The 22,760-nt window shown below is 42.4% G+C and overlaps 1 protein-coding gene across 1 annotated transcript; it reads right to left on the minus strand.

Moving 5' to 3' along the window:
- Window positions 1–11,755: 11,755 nt before the first annotated feature.
- LOC125292309 (cell surface glycoprotein CD200 receptor 1-like) lies at window positions 11,756–21,693 on the minus strand. Its single transcript, XM_048239524.1, has 7 exons — window positions 21,242–21,693; window positions 16,256–16,288; window positions 14,263–14,574; window positions 13,495–13,776; window positions 13,253–13,361; window positions 13,061–13,124; window positions 11,756–12,817 (listed from the first exon to the last, which is right to left on the minus strand). Exons 1-7 carry the CDS (start codon window positions 21,315–21,317, stop codon window positions 12,731–12,733), a joined length of 963 nt encoding a protein of 320 aa, XP_048095481.1. The 5' UTR covers window positions 21,318–21,693; the 3' UTR covers window positions 11,756–12,730.
- Window positions 21,694–22,760: the final 1,067 nt, after the last annotated feature.

A 22,760-nucleotide genomic window follows, 5' to 3' on the forward strand; every position in this document is an offset into this window, starting at 1 on the left:
TCTCCCTTCCTAAACTCTGAGTTTTTGTTAATTGAGATTTCCTTGTCTTCCACTTCTCATGTGACTGTCATAGGTTACAAGACTCCATCTGCTTTCAAAAAAACAGTGAACACACTGGCTGATGTGCTAGCCAAGTTCCATGAACGTGAAGTTGTGCTTCTAGGGCATTTAAACTGGTATTGACTCCTTGAAGTGCATGTGTATTGAATTAAATCTTACACAGCTGGTTCTTTCCCTACCCGTCCTAATAGTAAACACCCAGAAAATTCCACTCTAATAGACCTAATGCTCACCAATACACCACAGAAATAGCCAGTGTTTTCTCAAATGACATCAGTGACCATTGCACAATAGCTTCTGCCAGGGACACCAGACTTCCTGAGAAGAGAGAAACTTCAAAAGGTTTGTAGAACAGGCCTTTCTACACAATTTAAACCACTGTGAATTCTCTAGAATTAGTCTTATTCCAGACATTAACACTGCCTAGAACTACTTTCACTCAATATTTCTTTCTGTCACTAATAAACATGCCCCCCTTAGATGCTACAGAATTAAGGGGCGGGTCAACCTATGGCTTTCCCCTAAAGTGGCTTCTCTGATTCATGAGAAAAATGTCACATGGGCCTTAGCAAGGAATTCCAACTCTCAGTCTGACTGGACTCACTTCAGGTACCTCTGAAACAAATGTACTCATCTCAAAAGAAAATGTAAATCTGACTTCTTCCTCCAGTAAACTAGTAATCTGAATAATCCCTCCAAATTCGGGAAAATAATTAAATCTCTAACACATCCTGTCAGGGACGGACTGGGACTAAAAAAAAGGCCCTGGCTTCTTCCACTACCATACGCAGTACAAACGCACACACACCCTTGTCCCTTGCTGTCTCACATACTTTGCCATTCAAAAATAGGTGGTCACAGTTTACAAAAATGCAAATTATGTGTTGCTGGAGAATTTGGGCCCCATAACATGAAATACTTTTGGGCCTACCAAATACTAGGGGGGTTCGGTTCTTCCGTGATGAATTGTGTGGAAACTAATTGATAAATTAACTTAAAATATATTACATGCATAGAAAGCATATATGGCCTATATATATTCAACTCATTTTAAGTCTACTGGAAGTTTGATCTCATCACATACTACTCATCACATACTTATCTTATAGCCTAAACAAAGCAACAATGTCATGCCTACTGTATGTATTACCTCTAATGAAAGGCAGGGGTAGCTCACTGCAAATAACCCCTTATAACATGTAAATGATCTGGGTACATGTTGAGCTATATTCTTTATGGGGACTTTTCATTTGAAAAAGGGCTACTGAGAGACTGTATAGTCTCTCAGTATGTGTGAAGATGGCGGCGCGTACACACGCAGCGACCTCTCTCTGTCCCAACCGTACGGTGTTTTGTTCGTTTAAAAAGTGTTTGTCCGAAAGTTTTACGTGTTCGTCTCGTCTTACTACGCCGTACTACAAGTACAGCAGGCAGTTTTAATTGACATCTGCAAAGCAAGTTTTGCAGCGCTCTGGACTTTGCAACAGAGACGCTTAAAGGAACTCGGACTACTCCGGCCTGCAACAACACCGGACGGTGTGCGAGGAAGCAGAAGAGGGGCAAGCGCGGAGGCGTCCGGGCCAGGCTAGCGGCTAGCCCAACTCGCCCAGCAATACCATCCATTCTCCTGGCAAATGTACGATCACTGGACAACAAAATGGATCACATACGACTGCTGAGATCAACGAACCGGACAGTAAGTAACTGCTGTGTGCTCGTCTTCACTGAGACTTGGTTAAATGACAACATTCCGGACTCTGCTGTACAACTGGAGCAGCTAGCATGCTATCGAGCAGACAGGGCCATTGTAAAGGGAGGTAAATCACGAGGAGGAGGAATCTGTGTTTACATCCGTGACTTAATGGTGCGGGACACTGTAGTAGTATGCAAACACTGCTCACCACTGGCAGAGTTTATGATCATAAAGTGCCGTCCTTTTTACCTGCCAAGGGAAATTACTGTGATTCTGCTAGTCGCAGTATACATCCCGCCTACCAACAACAACAGCGATAAGAACGCGGCTCTTAGTGAACTGTACCAGGCTGTCAGTGAACAACAGACAGCACACCCAGACGGTTTCACCATCTTCACTGGAGATTTTAACCATGCTGATCTCAAAACTGTACTTCCAAAGCTACACCAGCATGTTGATTTTCCAACAAGAGGAGATAACATCCTGGACCTGGTCTACACTGCACACAAAGGAGCATACAAAGCCACCCCCTCCCCACATTGGACTTTCAGACCATATCACTGTTATGCTAATGCCCGCGATACAGACAAAGGGTAAAAGCGAACAAACCGGTTTGTAAGCAGGTAAAAGTGTGGCCTGAGGGAGCCTCCGATGCTCTTCAAGACTGCTTTGACACAACAGACTGGGAAATGTTTAAGCAGGCAGCCACTTACAACAACCGGACAGACATAGAGGAGTATACAGACACTGTAACCTCTTACATCACCAAGTGCATCGATGATGTGACCCACACAAAAGACATCATCACTCGGGCTAACTGGAAGCCATGGCTGACAGGGGATGTCCTCAGGCTGCTGAGGGCCAGAGACAAAGCCTACAGAGCTGGGGATGAAGCTGGCATGAAAACAGCGAGAGCCAACCTGTCCCGTGGCATCAAGGGAAGCAAAAAGGAATACACTCACAAGATAACCACCCACTTCAAAGACAGCAGGAACGCGACAAAGCCTATGGCAGGGCATTCAGGCCCTCACGGACTACAAGCCCGCGCCACAGAGCTGTGAGAGCAACATCCCTCTGCTCAACAACCTGAACCGCTTCTTTGCTCGCTTTGAAGCAATAAAAACAGCAGCTACATGAGCAGCCCCTGTGCCTCTCTGCCGACAGCGTGAAGAAGACACTTGCTGCCATCAACACCCGTGAAGGCAACAGGTCCAGACAACATCCCAGGTCGCGGCGCTGAAGGACTGTGCAGGGGAGCTTAAGGATGTCTTCACAGACATCTTTAACACTTCCCTGAAGCAAGCCATCGTCCCATCATGTTTCAAAGCTGCCACCATCATACCTGTGCGAAGAAAACTGCTCCATCCTGCTTCAATGACTACCGCCCTGTGGCACTGACACCCATCATCATGAAGTGCTTTGAGCGGCTTGTCATGTCACATATCAAAGCCATTCTCCCCACCCTGGACCCCTTCCAGTTTGCATACCGAGCCAAGCGGTCTACAGAGGATGCAATCTGCTCTGCCCTCCACCCAGCCCTCACCCACCTGGAAAAAGACTCATATGTGAGATTGCTGTTTATAGACTTCAGTTCTGCATTCAACACCATAATACCACAACAACTCATCTGCAAACTTGACAAACTGGGACTCAGTACCTACCTCTGCAACTGGCTACTGGACTTCCTCTGTCAGAGGCCCCAAGTAGTGCGTGTTGGCAACAATACCTCAAGCAGCATCACACTGATCACAGGGGCCCCCTGGGCGGTGCTCAGTCCGCTGCTCTTCACCTTGCTGACGATGACTGCACTGCAACCTACAGCAACAATCACATAGTGAAATTTGCTGACGACACAACTCTGGTGGGTCTCATCACTAAGGGCTTATTTAGACTCAATACAGGTTGGGAGGTCGACCATCTGACCACGCGTGGTGCAGGGACAACAACCTCCTGCTGAGCGTCAGCAAGACCAAAGAAATTGTTGTTGACTTCGAGAGGTCACACCCAACACCTGCCACTGACCATCGACGGTGCTGTGGTGGAGAGAGCGAGCAGCACCAAATTCCTGGGGGTGCACATCAGTGAAGACCTCTCCTGGACCACCAACACTGCATCACTGGCGAAGAGAGCTCAGCGCCGCCTGTACTTCCTGCGGAAACTCAGGCGAGCAAGTGCTCCACCAGCCATCATGACCACATTCTACCGAGGCACCATTGAGAGCATCCTCTCCAGCTGTATCGCCGTGTGGGGCGGAAGCTGCACTGAATACAACAGGAAAGCCCTGCAGCGCATAGTGAACACAGCTGGAAGGATTATTGGTGCTTCACTCCCCTCCCTGAAGGACATTTACACCACCCACCTCACCAGAAGGCGACCAAAATTGTGAGTGATGCAAGTCACCCCGCTCACAATCTGTTTGATCTACTGCCCTCTGGGAAGAGGTACAGAAGCCTGCGCTCCCGCACTACCAGACTCACCAACAGCTTCATACACCAAGCTGTAAGGATGCTGAACTCTCTCCCTCCTCTCCCCCCTCCACCCTCAGCTACATAACATCCTGGACATTGGACCCAAAATGGCCGCCTGCACTACTCCACTTGCACACTTGCACACTTGTACACTTTACAACTGGTGTTGTTGTCCTGAAACACAACACTTCTGCTGCTCTTACATAACTTGCACCACTATGCCACTTTCTTCTTACTTAGGTCAAACAGAACTACCCAAGCCTTTTATTGGCCTGAATTTGCACTAGTATTTTTATTGACTGTCTATGCACAATTTCAACTACATTTTGCTGCTCTTATTTTTTCATTATTATATGTGCCCTCTTATTTACTTATTTACTTACTTTTTTGTTTACTTGAATGTTATGTTTGTCTGTGGACCTAAATTGGTAAAATATGTCTTGTCTTCACCGTGGGATAGTGAGAAACGTAATTTCGATCTCTTTGTATGTCTGGAACATGTGAAGAAATTGACAATAAAGCTGACTTTGACTTTGACTTTGATAGGCCTAGTGTATGTCTACTAATGCTTGATAGCAGAATCCAGAAAGGCTACAGCTCTTGTAAAGAAAGTTTGTATGTGCAACACTTATTTACTTTAAGCAGTTAAAGACCCGTATTGAGGCCCACGCTCTTACAGTTGTGTTTTGCCTATGTGTTATGAATACATAGCCTACCACTTTGTTGAATGGAAGAAGATAAACGGTAATGCCTAGATGTGCAGCACGCCTATTCGTAGCTCCTTTTAAACACATTTTTCATATTCTAGCATCATGTGTAAAACTGGATAAGGGGTAAGGTTTAAATCACACCAAAGGCAAGATAGGCTACGAGAAATTATTCGAGAGGTAAAGTTTGTCAGTGGCCTAAATATAGCCTACCTTTGGGGTAAACTGGTTAAATGTTGATGTACTCCCACTCAGTTTTCTGTTGCCTTGTTTTTCGTCTTTAACACACACACTATAACATAAACACACACACTCACGCACATGCACACACACAGACACACACACACCATCACCCCCCCACACACACTCATTACCCCCCCCACACACACTCACAAGCAAACCCACACACACACTCACACACACACAGAAGTATAAATATACACAAAAACACTATGCACACACTCATTTACATACACAAATGTAGGGGATGGAGTAGGAGATGGAGACAAATTGACAAGCGTGATTTATTTTTGCAGAGAGAATGCAAAAATAAATCTTAGTGGTGGTCTAGTTTAAAATACCTTTCTCAGCGCACTTCAGCACTTTTATCCCGTTCAAACTTTAGAACGTTATCTAACTTGGCAGGTCACCCCAGTCAGCTGATAACTGACAATCAGCTGATCTCGCCCGCCCCAACATAAACAAAGTCACAATGATCAATGATAAAATGACAGTTGCACATACAGCGCTACAGTACAGAGATCAAGGTAATGAGATGGAGATAAATATTGTCCTTTCACACTGATAATCAGTACAGAATTATTCATACATAAAAAATTAAGGAAATCATAAAACGTATGTGGTGGTGCCACAATTGCACAGCCAACTGAAGTTATTAAGTAGTCATTGACCGTGTTTGTCGAACTCATGTGAGTGTGCCATGTTTCTAGTGTCTGTATTTTCATTCTAGTGTGAAGTCTGTCAAGTTTGTGTCTATGCACACTGGTTTTTGGATTATACCTCACACAGATTTGATATGGATTTGGGTATTGTGTAAAAGGACTTGTATTGAGTCTAAACAGGTTTGTACGCTTCTGACCTCAACCTGGTTCTTGTCTTCTGTTTTGCCTGCTTATATGTTGCTGTTTGGAGTATCAATATTCTGAACTCTCTCAGCCTAGCTGTCCTTATTAAGAGACTCATTAAAACACATCTTTGGTTGTCTACTTGTCACAGCTTTGCCATGTTCTTCAGCAGCACCTCACTCTGCACCAGCCACTTCCCCAGCCACGCCCACTCATCAGACTCACACTCCTGTCACTCATTCTCTCTCCCCTGCCTACTGAAACCTTACACCTGCAGCTGATCAATCAGCTGATCAGCTGCACTATATCAGGCCTCCCTCCACACACACACTTTTTCTGGCCTCGTCAATGCTGTATGAAGGACCCAGCCAAAGACTCGCGCCCTCGCCTGCTCTTCAGTATTCTTTGGATTCAGTTAAGTTATCGACTTATGGACTTTGTTGGATGTTGCCCTCTATCTTCAGTTGCCTTAGTCTGATCTCCTGTGTGTTTGCTTTGTTTTGTATTCAGGGGCCCGTTGCACAAAACTAGGATAAGGGATTAAGCCGGGATATCTTTGTTATCCTGGCTCAATTTATCCGTGATCCAGTTGCACAAACGCGGGATAGGGGGCAGCAGCATATGTTATGGTATAAGTTTTACCATGGCGATTTATTCTGTGGAGCTAGCCTGCTCCAGACCAGGCTAAGTTCCAGGATCTATTTAATCTCATCCCTTATCTCAGTCAGCAGTCACCACAAATGGAAACCAATAATTTTTCTGTTGGTGTTCTGTAGGTGTTGCTGTTGTGAAAATCGCTACCTACTTCACACCGTAGAAGAAGCAATGAAGCCACTCTTGCCATGGTGAATCAGTAAATCTGTGATCGGTGGCGGGGTTTATTTGAGGGAGGCGTGAGCGCACACTTATCCGGGATGGGTTTCACCTGGCTTGATGGATCCGTGTCTGCTCATCCTGGCTTGCTCGTTGTGCAACCAATTAAGCCTGTACGCTCGTGTTTTGGATTCATTGAGCGCAGCTCTGTAACTTATCCCGGATGTCTTAATTCTGCTTTTGTGCAATAGGCCCCTGGACCTACAAGTACTCTTCTGTTGACCATTCAATAAATCTCCATCACCGTGTACTGTATCTCCTAGTCCTCCTTCTGTGTACCGTGACACTACTACTGTCTCTGGGTCTGCAGTTGGGTCCAATTTGCATCTCTGGGCAATGAGCCGTGACAACATTAAGCAATAATTTACAATTTGGAGGTAATTTTACTCTTAGCATATTGATTGTTTTAAGTGGTGAAACATAATATGATGATAAAGAAAACATCTAACCTTTTTGATTGCCTGATTCCATATTGATAAGAGTGTATTACTCTGGTGCCTCAGTAGGGGGCAGCATATATGAACACATTAGAGGGCCAACAGGCCCCTTCACTTCCACTCAGCAGAATTGGGTCTTACTCACAATGGTCTTTCTGATTATTTCACACTACCCTAATGATCCATCTGCACATATGTAGCTTAAAGTATGTTTTTAAAAATTGTACGTGTGAAGCAACATCAGATTAGGCCTAATGTGTAAATAACACATGCATGGGCAAAGTAAGCCCTTAGAATTATTGGAGAAACTGGCAGACTGTGACTCAAAGACCTAACCCACTTCAGAATCCAAGCCAAATCAATGAGACAATACCTGTCAGCTAGGGTCTGTCACTGTGAATCCAATAAACATATTGCTTACGATCTCATTGAAGCTACAGGATTAATATGTCCTAGACTTATCGGTAGACATGTAATAGTGTTAAAACTATATTGCAATAAAACGAGTCTGCCTAGGCCCAGAAAGGACAAAACATAACGCTTTACCTCTACGAAGGGCCTTTCACATTTTAATGCCATTTGATGGTAGCCATATTTCAACATGGTTGGAAATGGAGTGGTGTTCATTTGATTAGTCCCTTTTCTTTGGTCTTCAGAGAGGAGTGAAACGGGAAAGACTGACAGTTCAACTGAACTTGGACTGAGCTGAGGACAATACCTACACAGGTGGGGTGGGGGTACATTTAATATGTGACTCTTACTGTTAATGAATTTAATTAACAGTAATAAAGTTACTTAATTTCTGTAATCCCTTAATTGGTTGTGAAACCCATGTTTGCCTTCTGTGTATCACTGCAATATATATTGACCTAAAAACATTGCCTATTATAGTCAGCTATGGGTTTTAACAAACGAGAGACTGAACTAGTGACAGAGTATTGGCCACTAGAGGGCAATGGTGGCAAACTTTGCTAGAAAGTGAAAGACGATCTCAGTAATATCCTCAGGAAAGTGTTGTCACAATACCAAAACTATGACTTTGATACAACACCTGGGGCCTGTTGCACAAAAGCAGAATTAAGACATCCGGGATAAGTTACTGAGCTGCGCTCAATGAATCCAAAACAAGAATTACAGGCTTAATTGGTTGCACAACGAGCAAGCCAGGATGAGCAGACACGGATCCATCAAGCCAGGTGAAACCTATCCTGGATAAGTGCGCGCTCACGGCTCCCTCAAATAGACCCCGCCACCGATCACAGATTCACTGATTCACCATGGCAACTAGAGTGGCTTCAATGCTTATCCTACGGTGTGAAGTAGGTAGATAGCCTTCTCACAACAGCAACAAACAGCAACACCTCTGTTAAGGAGAATATTGCAACTAGTTCCGCGACCACCACGTGTGAAAAGGTTAGGCACTCCCGTGACGTCACATTGTCGCATGACAGGTCGGGAATGGCGAGTATGTAAAAGTTATTTAATGATCACAAACGTTTAAATAATGACAGTGGGTCTAGGTATATGTGATAACAATGTGTAGTGGGCAGTGGAATAACTATTGGTTTCCGTTTGTGGTGACTGCTGACTGAGATAAGGGATGAGATTAAATAGATCCTGGAATTTAGCCTGGTCTGGAGCAGGCTAGCTCCACAGAATAAATAGTCATGGTGATTTATACCATAACATATCCTGCTGCCCCCTATCCCGCTTTTGTGCAACTGGATCACGGATAAATTGAGCCAGGATAACCAAGATATCCCGGCTTAATCCCTTATCCTAGTTTTGTGCAATAGGCCCCAGGCCTAAGTATTTTGATAACAATACTGAAATGATAACATGGCAAAACCCTTATTAACAATAGAGGTAATAGGATGGGTCTACATGACCGAACATGGAACTGCTTTTGGAACTTTTATTGGTAATCGGTCCTAATAAAATGGGGCACGTTTAATTCCAGGGTATTGCAGTACCCCTCTAGTACCTGTGGACTGTGAACTGATACCTTAGAGGAAGTGAATGAGAAAATTGCTGATAGCTCAGACACTGAATGAGCAAATAGGAGCACTGTGACACCAGCATGACCAAGTGACAGACTGGTGCAGTCAGTGATTATGTCACCTTTGTTTATGTTCATATTTCAAATTATTAGCAAACGCTGTTGTCAAAAAACACGTACATTATATGTTAACCAAGGATCAAATGAAACACACCAGAGAGGTAGTTCACCTCTCCCTTCAGTATGCTCCACACAGGGTTTCATTTTTAGTTTGGGGGACCGGCTGCCCCCACTTGTTTGTTTCCAGTTTTTGGAGCCTGCAATGCATTATGGGAAGTGTAGTATAACCAGTGTGATGTAAAGCAGTGTTTTTCAACCTTTTTTGTGCCACGGCACATTTTTGACACTTAAAATGTCCCACGGCACACTAACATCCTGTGTGAAGAAAAAATAAACATACCATAGCCTAAAATTTCAAATAATACACAGATATAGCCTTATTATGGCTTCTGTGCAAGACCTGCTCATTAAAACAAGCGCCCTGTTTCATTTGTAGGTGACTATATCTAATTTAATTGTTGTTATGAACTGGATATGTGATTCTGTGAATACTGGATATGGGGCCCCCATTGTACAATGCCTGCATACCACAAATAGTGCAATCATACAATCAATGAGAGCATGTGGTTATAAATTATTTGATGCAACAGTTGATTTTCTGGACCAGTGAGTGACATTTAGGTAATTTTCTGCGGCACACCTGATCTCTCACGGCACACTAGTGTGCCCCGGCACAGTGGTTGAAAAACACTGGCCTAAAGAGATCTTTCTTTTTTTATAGTGTACTGAGTAGCTAGCGGATCATGTGGAGATGATTACTGAATGTGACAAAAGATGTTACGGGCTTGAAATCGTAATGCTGACTGCACCTTTAAGACAAGGATGACTAACGGACTACGTAATCAGGTTTTAAATAGAAGCTGTCAGTTAAAAAAAACAAGAAAGCAGTTTCTGTAAAGCTGATCAAGAGTGCCCAGAGGCAACACAGTTCTTAAAGTGTTGTTCGTAATAAAATGGGGTATAATTTAACATTTTTAATTTCAGGGTATTGCAGTACTTATCTAGTACTGGTTGTGCACCGATACCTCAGAAGGCATAAATGAATGAGCACATTTCTGATACCTCAGACACTGAATGAGCAAATAGAAACACTATGACACCAGCATGGCCAAGTGACATTGATTTGAGTTCTTAAACATGCCCCACGGATGGCCAACTGACTATGCAACCCCTCTGGGCACTCTTTATCAGACTTATAGAAACTGCTCTCTTGCTTTTCGCGCTTCAGGAGCCATTTTAGCTGATGTAGAGCTGTTTATAAAAAAAAAAGGGTCCCATACAGCAAACAGGAAGTGGGCACTATGTGAAATACCCTTTCAAACATTTCTTGCAGCGTTTGTGTTTTCAAGAGTAATGCCAGCCACTGATTAGCATGTGAGTGAGGAACAGTGGCAAGGCTGTGGGTGGAGGTCATGTCCACCCACAGAACCGGAGGCTGAATTTTGACTCTGAAATAATTTTTGCCGCGTTGGTGTTTGGTTTGATGTGTTTGGCTGCAATACATGCCAGTGTTCATGTGGTGTGTGAGTAATCTGATGACTAAAGATGAGGAAAATGTGCTATTTTAGTCCAAAGGAGCATAGTTGAAGACGCGCGCACACACACACACACACACACAGTAGACATGCACAAACTAATGCAGATAAATTTACACACACACAAAAACAAGTTACAGTTCAGTTATAGAACTTTCAATAACTTTATAATTGTTAGGTATTTATTACAGTACAGCATCTACACAATGTGTTGCAAATTCAAACAGTACCCTTTACGACACTGTAGTCACTGTATAGACAATAGTAGTTTAACTGAAATGCCTGCAGATTGCACTTCTGTCCCATGGTACCATAAACAAAACTCAAAACTGAATTGAGAATTGAGTAGTAGAGAAATTATAATCCATATTCTACATGTTTTTTCATCAATAAATATCAATATTAAAACCATCTGAGTTTTGTGCTGCTTGTATTCAGTATTAGAGTATGTTTACCAAATGTTTAGAAAAGAGAACTTGTGACTCATTTTGAACATAAGGAATTGTATGGGGACATGTGTGTATGACAAATACATCATATACCAGTAAGGCACATGGATGTGGCAGGAATACTGTGCTCGAGGGCCATTTTTGCTATGCACCTCTCTGCTCCTCCATAGCAGTCAAGTTTGTTTGCCAGTTTTCAGAGAGCTTTTTCTTTTTCTGCAACATCTGTCTCTCTCTCTCTCTCTCTCTCTCTCCAGCTGCCTCTCTCTCTCTCTCTCTCTCCTCTCTGCCTCTCTCTCTCTCTCTCTCTCTCTCTCTCCAGCTGCCTCTCTCTCTCTCTCTCTCTCTCTCTCTCTCTCTCTCTCTCTCTCTCTCCAGCTGCCTCTCATGACCCTCTCATGTGGAACTCTTCCTGCTATGAGTCACAGCGTGACTTGATTTTTGGGACCGGGACTGGTTCCTGGCCCGCTCAGGCCTCCCATGAGCCAATCAGACGGCTGCCCTCCCACTTAACGACACATACAGCATGTTATCTTAATCACCCTGTACTGTATGACTGTTCAGTTTCCCACTCTATACTATTCTGTTTTCCAACTCTGTACAGAGGCGTAGTTTTCAGGCCTCCGCAATGGTTGTGTGTGTGTGTGGGGATCTCGATTTGAATAGACAACTTGCACTCTTAACAAGTACACCACATAACTGTGGTGTACTTGTTAAGAGTAAAGGCCTTGATCATTGTCTCCTGACTGTCCAACAGCAATCAAAACGTGGCAATTTACTCAGTGGTTCATGGCCACCGTTATTGTCTTCTGGCGGTTTAAATCCCATTACCTTCATATGTACACAGTGTTGCCTGTTTTGTTCTTTTGTTCATACTCCTGATTTGACTCAGTGTCCATTCACTGGATAAGATGAGAAGGCTTTTGCTACCTCAACTTTGTCCATATCTATACTATTTCTAAACACACTTTTTTTTCATCCAGATGTCTGAAGACAGTACATGTTGCAGGAACAAGTCCCATCTCTAGAGGACCTTAAGCCATCTAAGACATTCGTCATCTTGCGGTGGCCCATCATGTGCTGCTCAAATACGTCTTACGATTTAAAAGCACATTTTGATTTGTGAGTGTTTCACTACAGTGGCTTGTACACCTCAAAAGTGAGTTATCTCCTCACCATAATTTCCCAAAAGCTGCTTGCTGCAAGTACGCACGCTTACACACACATGAACACACACACACACACACACACACACACACACACACACATCTCCCAGCAGACAAGTGCTGCTGTGCCTGTGTTGTATATCAGACACCGAAGAGGTCAGCAGAAGAGTTGTAGATGGAGTTGACGCGCTGCACATAGCTCTCATAAGGCTCAACCTCCTCCACTTCCTGTGAACGTTAATGAGACACAGAAACAAATGTCACAGGGATATCAAAAGTACTTTGGCACACTCAGCGGAAGCAAGTTGGTACGTTTCACATCAAATGTGCACAACATGCAAACTTATGTTTGCAACGGTTATGCAAAGAGAATTTGTTACCATCCCAGTGTGTAATGTGCTAAGTCTCAAAATCGTCTTCTTGTGTAATTTAATTAGACTCTCTTAAGCCAAAGGGGGGAAAAAAACACACCTGGGCCTGTTTCGACTCAGTGGATGAGGTCCCGTCAGACTTGCAGCACAGGTTGATGAATAAACTGTGAAAAAAATTAAAACATTGATGAATGCAAACCGGTATGTGACTGTAGCAGATGTTGACATGATGAATAAGTGACAAATAACTAGGCCAGCCTAGGCATGACCTGCCCTCACAGTAAGATCTTACCTAAATTTTCTGAGGTGCTTACGAGCAGCATAGGAAAAGATGGCCGCTGACAATATGATGAGCAGACAACCAATTATTAATGGAATGGTCCATTTAAAAGCACTGCCTTCTGAAATGAGAAAGCAAAGTTGAAGCTCACATCAAAAACTGTTGTTGAGTTATAATGGTTACTGTATGTAGCTCTATCAGTGTTACCCTTAATCTTTATCTTTCTTTCTAACCATCATTGAAACAGTTCTCACCACGACTTAGGCTCCAAGCACCAAGCTCCAAGATTGACTCTTTAGTCCAGGAAGGTTGACTGGCCACGCAGATCAGCTTGTCCATCGTGTCATTGTTTTGCAAATGCAGCCAACTCTCAACAGTGACAGATTTATCTGCGTTTGGGGTCGACCTCTCAGTGACCCCAGAAGATCTCGACATCTCCCAGGACACTTTGGCCGCTGGTTTTCCCCCAGCAGCAGAACAGACAGCAAACCACTGACCACCATCCCGCTCTAGACTGGTGGAGAGAACAGGAGGGACTGTCGACAAACAGGAAGGAGACAAAGTGAGTAATTACTGACACATGCTGACACAGTGGTGGTGAGAATCATCTGAAGCTTCTCACCATTTCTATTAAAACATTGATAAAGCTGACTAAAACAAACTGTGATAACATTTTCAATAAAAGTTGAATAACATACTAAAGAATATTTCCAGTTATTAATTATTCCAAATTACTGTTAATATACATATTTATGATTACGAAAATCAGCTGACACAACATGAGTGCTACTACAGTAAACGCCTATAAATCATAAGCACAGATAATGAAAATGACTCAACAAAGAGCTTACTTTTCTCCATGTTGGTTGTCTACAAAGTAAATAGAGCTCAATGTAACTAATGCAATAAATGACCAAATAAATACTGTCAAGTGTCAGTGTTAAAGCGACTTATTAAAAAAGTGCTTGCCATGACAGTTCAATGTATAATTTTGCAGTTACAAGCATTGCTTAATCTCTCACCTGCTGCCTGCACTGTAATGATGACCTGTTCAGCTCCACCTCTGAACACCCCTTCACATTTATATGTCCCTTCATCTTTGACTCCAAAGTCAGGAATGTGCAGGTAGGACTCCCCATTGGTGGTGTTGCGGAGTGTTTTCCCTCCTGTGCAGTTGTTGTGCGGAGGATTTTTGGTAGATTCACTTATCAGACAGTTGACTCCACTAATGTTTATTTTCCAGATAAAATGGAGAGCATCAGACCATGTCCTATTGCTGCAGCTTATGTTAGCGTCTTTGCCCACTGCAAAATATTCACTCTGAATTTGTATCACTGGGAAAAGAAAAAGGAAAAGAAGAATAAATGAAATTATGTCTGTGTGCTCTTACTTGTTTTTTTTTTTTTATATTGCTTCTCTTTATATACTGACCAAACTGTTCTCTTAAGACCAAACTGTTCTCAGATGCTTTCTGCTATCTGCACTGAGTTATAAATTCTGAATTGCCTTGAAAATTATTCCACCTTGTGTCTTTTATTTTGTCTTTTTAATCATTCTCTATTTTTAAACGATTTTACCTTGTGCGTTTTATGTTTTATTATTATTATTATTATTATTATTATTATTATTACTGCTATGATCTTTACCTATTAAACTACTGTACTATGACCTCTGTGTATATGAAATGCACTATATAAATAAGCTTGACTTGACTGTATAACTGTATAATCACGTGTGTGTGTGTGTGTGTGTGTGTGTGTGTATGTATATGTATATATATATATATATATATATATATCACAACTTCAACTAACCCTATTGCTTGAATATAATGTATTTAACAGTATATCAGTGTTTGCATAAATATCAGCTTTAGTTTTGCATCATGGTGTAGTGGACAAGGAATTAGGCCTGCTAGCAGTAGCCAGAAAGTCTTATGATTATCAGCTTCCACCGGTTGTGCCCCTGAGTTCCGAAGGGATTGTCCTTGCGACTCTGTTAATTGCTTTGGATTAAAGTGGCAGCTAAATACATTGCTGATAATGATACCAATAATACTACTATAACCACTACTAACACTACTAGTAGGCTGCTACTACTACTAATAATAATACTAATAATAATACTACTACTAATAATAATAATCATCATAATCATATGATAATGATAACCAGTACCAATGATTATTACACGGCTCTTCACAAGGCAAGTAGAACACTCCATTGATCTGAATTGGATTTCCCAAAGTTCTAGCGGTCATTAATTCCGAGGAAAGGACCTCTGAAAAAAATAATGACCACTGTCAATGGCAATATCACTACGCAAGGACTGGAACTTCATTCAAAAGTGAAAGCAGACGATTGATCAGCTGTGTTCTAAAGAATGTTTGATTCATGTTCAGCATCTGTTGTTGCAAATTATTTGTTTCAGCAAATGCCACGATGAATGGTAACAAATAGGGTAGGCTAAAGTCATATCGTGGGAAGTTTATTATTTCGTTTTGGCAAGTAGCCATGTAATAAGCGGGATGGTGTATAGAATGCCGGTCATTATTGGGAAAATAAGTCCCTTCAGGGTGGAAAAAGACCTCTGAGCTCTGTTCTAGAATCTTTGGTTCCTACTCTATTCTTTGTGCATAAGGAGATTTCCATACAGAACTGAACTGTAGACTCCTTAATGGTTGCCACTTGTGTGTTGTGGTCCTATCTTGTCATGCCAGACATCAGTGATGACTGGCAACCCAGGCAGAGCCCACTCTGGGGCAAAACAGGAAATGAGACACACTTCCCTTATTCCAGCTCAGAAAAATACTCAGTTCACAACAAATATGAGGGTAGCAAAAAGACTTGACTGACAAAGGCAAGAATGTTGATGCTGCTTAAGTGGCTTCTTGGGTTTGATTTCAATTAAATACCAGTCTTAGCAGTGTAGGTTACTTTTAGTAAACAATAAACACGTCCAATAAACACACATTAGTATCGAGCATAAAAGCATGAAGACACGCAGATGGTTTACCTGTAGTAGGCGCTGAATCATTGTGAGTTTGTCCTGATGAGGTCAGATAAATGTTAGTGAGGGTTAACAGATAAGTTAAGTGTTAAGACAGTGACAGACAGTGTTAATAAACAAACAGTTGACAGTTACATTTCAGATTGGATGCAATTGATTTACATTCAGACTCAACATATGGGTTTTCTATACATGCGCTCTTGTATTGGGACGCCTGTCATTACACCCACAGAAACTTCAATGATATCCCATTCTAAATCCACAGGCAATGGCATTAATAAGGAATTCTACAATAGTTAGGTCCGGTCAAGCTATTCATTCATTTTTGATTGGACGAGAGGCATTTTATGAGTCATCACAAGTAGCAATGTCACCGCACACTGCCACTCAAGACTTTTTACTGCTAGTAATCACTCCACAAATGATACATTGTAAAACTATTAACATTTGATTCATTCATAAAAAGCATCAGCTCCTGATGCATCCCTCCTGATGCAAAGACTTGTCTCACCAAATGAAATCTGATTCAACAATTCTCGGTATAAACCAACTTGGGCAAATGCTGTCAAAATTGGGGGCAGCCGTGGCCTACTGGTTAGCGCTTCGGACTTGTAATCGGAGGGTTGCCAGTTCAAACCCCGACCGGTAGGCCACGGCTGAAGTGCCCTTGAGCAAGGCACCTAACCCCTCACTGCTCCCCGAGCGCCGCCGTTGTAGCAGGCAGCTCACTGCGCCGGGTGTGTGCTTCACCTCAATGTGTGTTCACTGTGTGCAGTGTGTTTCACTAATTCACGGATTGGGATAAATGCAGAGACCAAATTTCCCTCACGGGATCAAAAGAGTATATATACTTATACTTATACTCAAGATTGTGCCAAGAGGCCAAAGGGACGAAGGTGAGATACTCAAGCCACAGCTAAGAGTGATGGCGGTGCCGACGCGCTCAGATGCTGGACGCACTGCCATGTAAATAATGACCGTCAGTCGGCCTCTTGGAAATTCAACATAATGTTATTTGCAATGTTCTCGTGTCATCTATACAATTAGCCTAACTCTTTATGTTTTTCTAAAATTGGAGAGCTCTCTTGCGAGCTTCCACTCATCTGAAAAGTCTATCCACAAGACTGCGGAAGGTCTGTGGGAACTTTTGCCAATTCATCCAGAAGAGCACTTATGAGGCCAGGTCATCTAAAGGGAAGGGGAGAGATGGACTTCTCTGCATAGTCTGTCTGCCTCCCCACCTTTTTCCATGTATGTACTGACTGTCCACTCCTACTCCTACACTGTTTACAGGCTAGATTAGCACATATGCACAACCCCTCCCTCCCTCCCACAGCCTGGATTGTGGCCGAACTTAATACTTGACCAATGGCTGTAACCTATTACTTCAACTTTTGCACTGCTATAGTTTTTTTACATTACTTTGTCTACATTATTCTCTTATATGTCCATATTTATTTTATGCTGGTCTCTAGACTTTATTCTTGCACTGTTGCACTGTTGGACTTACATATTTGCACCATCACCATGACACTGAGGGCCAGATGTACTAACGCTTTTGCGCCCATTTCAGGCGATTTGTTTCAATAATGCGTGTAAAATCATTATGCAGGTATGTACAAACAGGCGCTAATGATGTAAAAGCGCCAAACTGCTTGTCGCGGGAGCTGAAAGTGGCAGATTGCGATTGTCATGTCATTCAGATGCATTCATGGGAGGATCCAGGGAAAGTGGGAGTTTAGCGTAAAAAGATGGGAGGGGAAGAGTAAAGAGCCTAGTCATGTATTCAGCGGTATGTACAAAGACTGCTCCTGAAAGCGCACGTCTATTCTGGCATGCCTAAATACTTCCGCCTTTGTAAAAGCAGGTGTTAATCCACATTGCAGTTCAATGCGTCAATAAGAGAACCTTTCAAAGACAACAGAATCGCTATTTAGAACACCAGTTTTGTGGTGAAAGTATTTGTACTACCAAAAGCAACCTTAACTTTCGTTGGCCTTTTCGCGATGTCTTACTTTCACTTTCACGTCATTCACTTAAACTTTCCTACTTGCTAGATTTGACCAATCTCCCATAGCCTACGTGCACAAGTAGTTTGAGTAGAACTACTTCTGATCTTCATTATCTCCCTGCTTGTTGACATCTTATCATGTATGGTATTATTTCATGATGGCTAAACGTTTGATTCTTTTAATGTTGTCATCAGTTAACTTCATTCAACTGCGCTTGTAGGCTGCCATTCAGTTGTGGACGTTAAGTAAATTTGCGTTTATGGGCAGAGAAAGGCACAGTTTACACTAAGGATTGAACGATTGATAAATACGACGGAAACTTGGGTCTGACAGCGCTCGCAATCTGCGGTGTGTCCATGGCGCTGATAACGCTACGTTCGCAAATGTACGTACATCTGGCCCTCACTCTCATATAGAGCACCTTACCATGCATACAGAATCACAGGCTCAGTCCCTGCCCTATCACTGCAAGCGCCTAATGCTTATTCATCCATAAGCACACTATGTCGATATTTGATGTAGTGTATGTATGTATGATGTAGTATCTCTTATATTAGACGAGAAGATCTGGCTCACAATATGTGTTCTAGTTCATCCCAAAGGTGTGTGATGATGCAGAGAACCCATGGATTAAGAATGGGGTTGTCACTGAAGTTCATGTGGGTGAAATGGCAGGCATCTATACTTTTCAAGGGACATGAGAAACACATGAAACAATTCAAATTAACATAGGCCATTAGAAGAAATCGAGGGAAACCTATGTATGTGTTAATTGAAAGGTTGTTAGTATGAGGTATCAGGCTTTAACATACAGTCAATTATGTTGGTGAATGTACAACAATTATCTGTTTTTAGCATCAAGCACACTGTGATGTTGACAGTTTTAAAATGTCAAGTCAGACTGTTACTGTCTTTTCCCCCCCACCGTGGTCTGCTCTCTCTCTCTCTCTCTCTCTCTCTCTCTCTCTCTCTCTCTCTCTCTCTGTGTCTAAGATGGTAATCTCACACATGACTTTCGTTATTGTGGTCGTCTCACAAAACCTCAGTCCCCTCACTCAGCACCAGAGAGTCCCCCGTGAGTGGAGTGGAAAGGAGTGCCGCGTCACGGCAGCTCACACACCACACTGCAGCAGCGGCACATGTGTTTTGAGCAAGGAGCAGACAACCACCAACTGTACATTGGGCTGGCTGCCAGATGTACCCTCTAACTGTATGGGGTATGGTGAACAGCCAATAACACCTTTCTTAACTGTAAACAATGTGAGGTGTAAATGTTATGTGTGACTTTTAAGTCACGCATCTAACTGTATTCTTAAGCGATCGGAAAGAATCAAACTGTATGTGGTGTTTAATGGAAAGATATAACAGTTTATATGGTGTTTACCAGAGTGCCCAAAACAAACACTATGTAGTTAAAGAATAATGGCGTCAGACTCATGTTGGTGGTAGGTAGAATGCCATCTATGTCATTACCACTACGTGCCCATACCGACTGGCATTGTGCACTGTGTAGAAACATGGCCATTTTTGTCACATGTTGATATGCTGGATACCCTTTAAAACTCTTTAAAACTCTTTAAAACCTGATACAATTCTTGTATCGTCTTGCTTTAATTTCCATCTTGGCATTTCCTGCAATACAATACTGACACCAGTAGGCATCTTACAGACCCTTTCAACAATAAAAACAAAAACAATGCTTGAACATTCTATTTGGGCCCCAATCTACTTCCTCTGCATTAAGATAACATATGGAATGTTAAAAATGAAGTCTTGTGGGGCCAACTATGATGCTGATAATGGAACTCTCTTGAAAGGGTCAACTATGATGCTGATAATGGAACTCTCTTGAAAGGGTCCACTATGATGCTGATAATGGAACTCTCTTGAAAGGGTCCACTATGATGCTGATAATGGAACTCTCTTGAAAGGGTCCACTATGATGCTGATAATGGAACTCTCTTGAAAGGGTCCACTATGATGCTGATAATGGAACTCTCTTGAAAGGGTCCATACTGGGTGCAGTTCTACATTTTCCTTTCCGTTGGGAAGAATTGGCAGGAAAACCTTGTGTATCTGTGACTCATTTAAATACATTACAGTTTCCAGTTAGCATAAGCAAGCCACATGGCAATAAAATAACACACATGACGCTTTCTATATAAGATAAGCCTAACACAGACATAGACATGGATATACAAATGTTTTCATTTTATTTAAAGATAACAATACTTTCTTTGTTTTATAAACCTGAACTCTACGATGGTGCTCTTTTCGTTCAGATATCTAATGTAACCCTGTCATTGGTTGTATGGAGGGTATTTTTGAGCGGTTGCATGCTGTATTCACATTTTTGAGCCATGATGAATGCCGTAGTTTTCATTACTACATATAGCGAAGAGGGACACCTTTGGCTTAATATAGTGTCAGCAATTCTAGAGAATTACTAACTTATGTTTCTTTCCAAAGATAGTTCTCAGCTATCAGGCCTATTGTACTATGTATTGTATGCTACTCAGGCAGCTCTGTCCGACATAAAATGTTGAAATGAGAAAGCATTCTGAGGGCCTATTCTTAAGATGTTTAATCACGTCCATCATGATATTACAATCAATACAATAAGGTGGTGAACACCAAGGCTAGGAAAACCTGCTAACGTTTCAGCGCTGAACTTGGGCTTTGTCCCTGGTATACAAGCGTTCAGGGTATAAAGGTGCTGTTTCACCATGTTGATTGAATAACGTAGCATTCTCAATGCCCTTGGAGGATAAAAGGCATCAGGACAATTGTGGTAAGCTTATTATTGTAGCACATTGTATTAATATGTACATGCTGTGAGCCAGAGTGACATTGGACATAGCAGAACTCTGTAATCACTGTCAGTACCAGTCAAATCTACATAGCATATCTGTACAATTAAAATGCCTATTCTTGAGAAGTGCATAGCATATGGAATGTCTCGTTGGCACAAACGTCTTACCTGCCACACCGTTACGTGTAACAGCAGCCGAGACAACCAGGAGGTAAACAGCGCTCAGAATCCAGGAGTGTTCCATGTCTCCCCTTCTTCAGAGGTCCGGTGGGGGCACCTCCGTATGTCCTTCTCCCTTCACCGTTGTGCTTAAAATCACAGATGAATTCCACTTCTCACTTTCCTCTTTTTTGAATGTTGGGCCTTTTCTTGAATGCTTGGCCCTGTCCACAGACTTAGTGACAAAATTTGAACTCTCCTCTCCTCTGAAGTAGATATAACGGTAGATGTTTTGTTTAGTTGTCAAGTCAAATACAGCATTTTAACACTGGCATTCCATTGCTCACTGCTTCAGTTCTTTCCACAGAGATCTTTCAGTTTAATTTGTCACTGTCATCGTAAAATTACTGTATATCTACACATAGAGGCCTGCCAATGAAACCATTGAATTCTGTCTGTTAACCGGCTATAACATTATTCACCAACTAACTAAAATGTCTCTTAACCTCCCTATTGTCTGAGTCAAGATTTTGATCCCTCCCCCCATTTCCTCTGTTGTCGTGATGAGGCCTGTCTACTCTTCTTGACGTTCTCAGAGAGAGCAAGAGAGAGAGAGAGCGAGCGAGAGGGAGAGAGGGAGTCACAGATGTTGACTTCCCTTCGTCATAACCACTGACGCCACTGACGCCTCATGACCAGTTTCCTCACAGTGGTAGCAAGCCTCCACTTCACACAAAAACAACTTAGAAATAAATGCCTGAGAACTCCAGAAATAAATATGAGTGTGCCAAGAGTTCTCTTGTCTTCCTTCTCCCCACCCCTTCCCTTTGTCCGCTGAGCTATATAGGGCTATACAGATCATGAGGGCATTGAAAATGAAGTCATTTCCATATCTGACTGGGTATGCTTTTCGTCTCACCAACTATAACTTTCAGGCCTTTTTGAAGCCTGTCAACTTCAAACATTTCACTTCAAACAGGCCATGGGTGGGGAATGTGTTGTTGTTTTGCCAGCAACGACATCTGATTCAGAAGAGTTGGTTTACTGCACCAAGTTATTTTAGTGACTAGTGGAATACCATGACAATGGGAAATAAATCCAATCTTTTTGAAATACATTTTTTTCCCTTTCATTGTTTGTAAAAGTTTAGTGCACTGCAGATGCATTACAGTACAGATACCTCACTAGTGCCAAACTAGGGCCATGGCCAATTCCTTCTGTGGTGATTATACTATATTCTCCTAGTCCACTACTCCACTATTATTGCTAAACCTTTAAGTATGACCTAAAATCACTGTATCAAAGTACACCTTGAACCATGACAACAATCAGACCACACAAGCTGCCCTCAAGACCGATTGCTCAATGATACAGTGGTGACTAGATCGCTTGTGAGAATTAATGCTGGTCCAGCAGTTTTTCAGCCCATCCCATAATCCAGTCTGATTCACTGTATTAAGGGCTTTTCATATGAGAAGCGACACCCGCTAGCATTCAATTCATTTTCAATGTGAAATGGGCGGCCACA

The sequence above is a fragment of the Alosa alosa genome, chromosome 3 (assembly GCF_017589495.1).
Source record: "Alosa alosa isolate M-15738 ecotype Scorff River chromosome 3, AALO_Geno_1.1, whole genome shotgun sequence".
Classification (NCBI taxonomy): Eukaryota; Metazoa; Chordata; class Actinopteri; order Clupeiformes; family Clupeidae; genus Alosa; species Alosa alosa.